General features: G+C 39.5%; 1 protein-coding gene across 1 annotated transcript in view; it reads left to right on the top strand.

Moving 5' to 3' along the window:
• The first annotated feature begins 315 nt into the window (after positions 1-315).
• The window catches only part of CYTIP (cytohesin 1 interacting protein), a 21,221-nt gene continuing 14,813 nt past the window's right edge, over positions 316-6,723 (top strand). The window contains exons 1-3 of the mRNA XM_026647774.1: positions 316-486; positions 5,297-5,346; positions 5,767-5,821. Coding sequence (XP_026503559.1) covers positions 316-486; positions 5,297-5,346; positions 5,767-5,821 — 276 coding nt within the window. The remainder of the gene's footprint in view (positions 487-5,296; positions 5,347-5,766; positions 5,822-6,723) is intronic.

The raw sequence follows: 6,723 nt of genomic DNA, 5'->3' as shown, positions 1-6,723 counted from the left end.
TGGTCTTTTAAACACAAACCATCACAGAACATAAAAACTGCATGATGTGAGTTCTGCTTGTATCCAGGAGTGGAAAAACAAGCAGATTTCTTTAATTGCAAAACGCATCTCCTAGCTCTCCCATGAGCTTAAAAAAACATTGAGTAATGTTGGCGATCTGCAAGAAGTGATTTATGTAACATGCACCTAAACCACAAGTCACATGGGCTCTTTCTGTTTGCTACTTTTGATTGCTTGCAGAGGAGGTTATAGTTTTAGTTTCCTCAGCCAAGCAATGTTCTTTAGCAATGCCAGTCTAAGTGCCCTTCGTCCAACATGTCCTTAAGAAAGCTCATTCAGCAAAACCGCAATGCCAATTTTGTGGGCTACTGCGTTAGTCCAAGTTACACACCTTACTTGGATCCAATGTGCAGTCCCCAGATGGATAATAGAAGAATTCAGAGTCTGGCAAACACAGTGGGGACGTTACCAAGGGGACGCAAACAGGTATGTTTTCAGGTTTTGACATTGTGGAAGGTCCAGTTTTTGCGGGACAGATAATTGTTTCTCTGTGTTTTTTATTTTTATTTTTTTTATTTCTAAGTGTAAGCTACAAGGTTATCAACATGTGATTTTTTTTTTTTTTTTTTTTTTTTTTTTTTAATGGTTTGTTGTAGAATGTAGCAGGCCACATTCAACCTTGGTTTAACTTTAATACAGTCAGTAGAATTACACCAAGGGGAATTTGTTTTCTTGGATTGTGATTAAAACCTTTAAAACGAAACACTAATATGGTAAGTTTCTAGGGCAACTCGGAACATAAAGTTCTTTTGCAGCTAAGTCCCTAGCTGTGCTGCATTAGGGTTTGTTCTGTTTACAGCTGTGTTGAGAAGACTCTTTTGATTTCTGGGTGTTTCTGATCGTTTAATTTACTTTGCTCCGGTATTTGGGCTTTTGGTTCCCTCATGAACTGCCTTCCACATCTATGATTGAAAGCACCTCTCATTAGTTGTGTCACTCTGGTTTGAAGTATTTTGCTAGAAGTGATTCTGATTTGAATTGTTTCTCAATACAATATTCTTTGTTTTTCTTTCTTTTTCTTTCAGAGCATGACAGATTTCTGTTTGTAATTGACTTTTAAGAAAGCCCGTTTCTATTCTTGCTAATGCTGTGAATTGGCAAATAAGCACTTATAGGATATATCTAACAATCTAATGTAAAGCAGTCTAAATTGAAAGTACGTAAAACACATTAACACAAATTATCAAAGAATATGTGCATACTGATTGTGCACTTAAGCATTCACTTTGTATAACAATATAACTGCGCTTAATCCTTCTCTTTGTACAATCCTGGAGAAAGAAGATAAAGCAGAACCAGAACTAGACAGATTAATATATTTCTGTGGAATGCTGTTGATGATTGTGATGGCACAGTTTTCTATGGCAATTATGCCTGATTTAGAGATAACATCTACAGTAACGGTTGTGACGTGACCATGTTTGTTAAAAATAAATTGCAACACATGTATTTGCTATGAGAACCACCCTATGCAAAGAATTACATATCTGGTGGATACTTTAGAGAAGTAGATCAGTTTAAAGTTATGTGCATATTTAACTCTCACAAACAACCTACATCTAACACTCCTTCCCAAAAACAAATACATGTTTCTGAAATAAGATTTGTACAGAGATGGTTGTTTTATGATGAGGCACAGTTTTATCCCTCTGAAGTCTGTCATATGTTTTATTATGTTAACTTGCAGTCCATAGACATTTTTGTGATACAGGCCAGTAGTTCCTCATTTGTAATCTACATTTTGGCAAGAATCTTTGCTTAAAATTAATGTTAGCCCTTTTCAGAATCCTTCCTGACTTCTTAAATACTTTTCTATTTGCCTGAAATATCAAGTTATGGTTTTCTGGCCTCGTGAATGTGTGTATGCTGTTGGACTCCACCGTGCATGGAGATAAGAGTATTCCTCTAACGAGTGGTGTCACACAGACACTCCTATACCTGCTCACACATGGGGATTTAGTTACCCCAATAACTCCCGGTGAAACTTAGATCTGCTTTTAGAAATGCTGGAATTAGCATTAGCAAATCAGCATTTCCTTTCCTATCACACCACTCCTGGAAGTACTGCTGTGTGGGTGCAATACTCCTATTGTGGGGTTTTCAAAAGTGCTCCGCATTGGCCTAATTCTACTCCAATTGAAGATGATGGAAAATCGACTTCAATGGGAGCAGAGTTAGGCCAAAACTGAGGGCTTCTGAATCCCAGCCCAGGTGGTCTGTTCTTTTGATGTATCTCTATTTCTCATTGGTGTCAGCGGAGAAGGTAATAGGCCCATTTGGCTACTCATGGATGAATGCTGGCAGAGATAAGAGTGGCTTTGTGGTAAAGGCACAAGAGTGGGAGTCAAAAAGATTTGAGTCCTGCTGCTGGTTCAGCTGGTTCTTGTGTGATCTTGGTCAATTAATTATCTTTGCCTCAGTTTCCCCATTTGTAAAACAGGGATCATTCTACTTGAGTTTCTCATGGGGTGAGATATGGTGGGTGAGGTAATATCTTTTACTGGACCAACTTGTGTTGGTGAAAGAGACACACTTTTGAGCTTACACAGAGCTCTTCTTCTTTTCACAGGGTGTTAAGTATTAATGTTTGTAAAATGCTTTCAAGTCCTCTGCTGGAAGGTGCCAGAGAGGTGTAAAAAGTATTCGTGCTATTAAAATACACTGTTGGCACGCTAAAAATATTAACTCTGATTAGAACTACCTACCCCGGGAGAAGCCCTACCCATTTTGCTGGACAGGATGGAAAATATTTTTAGCACCTGCCCCCCTGCCACCCTTGGAGGAAAAGGAAAATAAGAACTGAGTGGCGCAGCAGTTCAACATGCCCTGGAAGATGACTGCCTTGCTCTCCTGCCCCTAGAACCAGCCCTGCCCATGCCCTTTACTGGCCTTGGAGCTCCACATATTTCAGACTGCATTTGGAAGGGTTCCCGAATGTTTTGAAAAACACACTGCATGATTCATGTACATTATATGCCTCCCAACATCACTCCAAATAATGCATTTGTGATAGCATATCTGGGGCCTGTGGATTCTGGCCATGTGTAGGCTAGGCTGTGCCTGATTGCAGAGAGCGGGTGTTCAGACCTGCACAGCTCAGACTTTGATCAGGTTGTACATTTTCCATAGTGCACAGCAGTATAATTTCCACAATATCAGTCAGGGCTTTGGAGCTGTGCTCCGACTCTGCTCCAGCTCCAGGCAAAAACCTGCAGCTCCACTGCTCTGGAGCTGCTCCGCACTCCAGCTCGAGTCTCCGTTCCAAAGCCCTATCAGTGAACATTAAGAGTGATTCCTCCTATCTGAAAGTTCCACAAAATACTGTCACATGGCATTCCTACATTGTGCAAAATAGGTTCTAGAATCATAGGAAACACTTCAGCTACTCGACCAGCGCAGAGTTTCCCCCTACAGAGTACAGTCTATTGTCCTTTCCAGTTTAAAATGTCCCAAGCAATTAAACTCCCAGCACTTCAATTGGGGGGTGGAGTGATGGGGGGTGGAATCCACAGTTGAACCAGTCTCACTCTCAAAAAGATTTTCTTATTATTCAGCTTAAATTTTCCCTCTTCATAGTCTCAGCCCATTACTTTTAATTACAACTGCTTTCAATACCCTAAACAATCCCTTCCATTATGTTTACAGCCTTCAAACTCTTCAGCAGGTATACTAGTCATTGCTTAACCAAGTTACATACCCCTCCAGGACTTTGGTATTAAGGGCACCTGTTCCCGAGCTTTTGAAAGCTGATCACAAAGGTCCTAGGTGGCCATTCCCAGTACAAAAGTGTGCTGTGAGTTACCTTTTACTTCTATTGGCTAGTGGTAACACAATATATCAATGGGTTTCATCTTTATCCTATTAGCAGCAGGATCATGCCTAACATTTGGCTATACAGATATTGGAGAGTTTTTTAAATAAGGCTTGATTCATTGCAGATTTCCAGTGGAGGACTATTGCAGATTTTACAGTGGCATAACACTGGAGTCACATAAGGGTATATCATATCCAAAATGTTTTCACATGTTAGATTCAGAAACTGCGTATTTCCACTTTGTATCAAAGAGTCTGGAAAGATCATATTAAGTGACTTTCACACCCATTTGGAAATGTTGCTCCTACTGGTGACTTTCTGTATCATAACAATACTGAAACAATGTATGATGAATGACCTGTAAAAGCACTGAGTGTTACACATGAAATGGTAAGTCAGCCCTAGAAAGCAGACAGGTTTATATACTGACAGTTATTAATTAGAAGTAGCCAGCCAGCTTTAAAAAGATGGATTTGAAGAGGAATGGAAATTGGTTTGCAATCTTATATTTAGCTTCTAAAACTGAGGTTCTACAGTTGTCATTTTCATCAGGTTGATCAGATTTACTGTTTTAATTAAAACTTTTATTTCAAATTAAATCCAGTTTGTTTATAGTTTACCTTCTGTCATTCAGCTCCATCGCTATGGACCTAGAGACGGCTTAACAAAATGAAATCTCTTCTCTCTTCTTTCTGACCCGCTCCCACTTGCCACTGTGTGTTTATTACTGAGGGATGTAGCGTCAGAAGTGCCTTTGTTATTGACTGGTACAGCACTACGTAATCTACCAAACTTCCCAGAGACATGTCTCTTCCCTCATCATTCCATTTGGAAATGACACAGAGACTGGGAATGGTATGGAAGATCAGAGGGATTTTGTTTACAACAGATCTATGGAGAATACTGAACCTTGCTGTTGAATTCATGCATGACTAACAGACCACCCAAGTGCCAACCATTGGATGGTGGTACCAAGACCTTGAACGGGATCTCTCTATTCTGGTCTTCCCTTACCCAATATAGTTTTAGGACTAGATTAATCTCAGGCTTATATTGTTTTTTAGGCATTACCTAAGGTACAGCACCCACAAGATAAAAACTGCCGGGGAGAGGTTGCAAAGTGGCTACAAACTCTCTCCTCTACTGAGGGACCTGCGTGCAGCCAATGCAATCCCAAAAGTGGCCAGGAATGGCAGGAGAGAGTATATGTGAGATGCCCTGATTCAGCACATCACCTAATCACTCTGCACCTGCTCCTACACCAGGGGGAACACCAAGGGAGGTTAGGCAGCAGTAACAACTTCTGTCCTCCCATAGGATACAGGGTGTAGTTTTCTATTAACTTGTTGATTTTATTCATTGTATACGTAAAGTTAAATGTATGGACATATTGACAATGGCAAACTTTATTTCTGTTTCCAGCTTGCTTTAACCAGATCAAGTTCCTTAGGTGACTCTTCTGGGCCACAAAGGTAAAGAGATTTGCTTTTTACTATAATACTTGCTCTGATTTATATTGTGTTATAGATGTATGGATAGTAAAAATATAAAACAGAAAATGAAATAAAAGCCATTCCCTGAAGAGCTTACAATCTAACAGCAAAGAGTAGGTACAGCACAGATACCAGACAGAGAATGGTGGTTCATTCGCACACAGTAGCTAGCAAGCAGTGTAGAGCAGGTGGGTTTAAAAAGTAATTTGAATATTGAGAGGAAGGGCTCCTAAGATTTATGACTGTCTGTAAATGTGCATGCCATGAATCCAGACTGTTGATAGGGCTGATATGTCACAGTTGGATAAATAGCGGCATTTTGCATTTCTTAGTAATAAATAAACCCCACAAATAGGGTGCTGTGTTCTTTATATGCAGATTTATGTATTTTTCTTACAGACGGCTTCTTGCTATTGTCAAAGAAGATAATGAAACATTTGGATTTGAAATTGAGGTGAGTCTTCAGCACTGTGAATATAGATTATCTAATTCACTGACTATGATAGCTCTGTGTTCATGACGAATTGAAGTGGTGGACCCGGAATGTGATGGATTTCAAAGGGTTTACAAATAGAGAAGGACACAGACCAAATCTTCTGATCACAGCCATTACACCTGAACTTCAGAGAGATTCGGATCTGAATCCAGATCCCAGATTTGTAGGTGGCCTTATCTTTATTATGGGCCAAAACAAAACGCTAGATCCAGATACCCTCAACTTCCATGGTTCTTCCTATTCCATGACATGGTTGTTTTAATCCTCCTTCTGAATCCACAATATGCTTCTTGTTGCCAAAAGCGGGGGGTGTCGTCAGCTGATTAGAATAGAGGGTTAGAAAGCAAGAGGACTCCTGATATCAATTCCCACCCCCGTCGCTAACTTCTTGAGTAACTTTAGACAAGTCATATAACTTATGTTGGCCTAAGTTTACCCATCTGAAAAATGGGTAACGATGGTTCTTACCTGCCTCATAGAGATGTTGTGAGAATTAATAGTTTTAGAGTGCTTTAGATTAACGCTGCTATATAAGTATTCTAGACACTTATGTTACCCAACTCAGGGATCACTTCTTTATAGCCTCAATGTGTGTATCTAACTTGTATGGGATTTCCTCATGGACATTGAGGGGAAACAGCAAAAAGTCCTTTATACAGAGTCCAATCCTCTGGAAGGGATAAAGAACAAGTATAGAATATAAATATTTGATCCATTATGGGAAAATAACACACACATGCTCTCTTCTGAAAACACTACTGTCTTTTTAAAATCTCTTTTTAAACTTTAAGTAGATATATTTTTGGAAGTAAGTGTATAGAGGAACTACATTAAGAATTTTTAAAATAATAATGAGCATA

Source organism: Terrapene carolina, unplaced genomic scaffold (genome assembly GCF_002925995.2).
Source record: "Terrapene carolina triunguis isolate 2854851 unplaced genomic scaffold, T_m_triunguis-2.0 Scaffold62, whole genome shotgun sequence".
Lineage (NCBI taxonomy): Eukaryota > Metazoa > Chordata > Testudines > Emydidae > Terrapene > Terrapene triunguis.
Note: the sequence above shows the minus strand (reverse complement) of the source record. Positions and strands in the feature narration are given on the sequence as shown.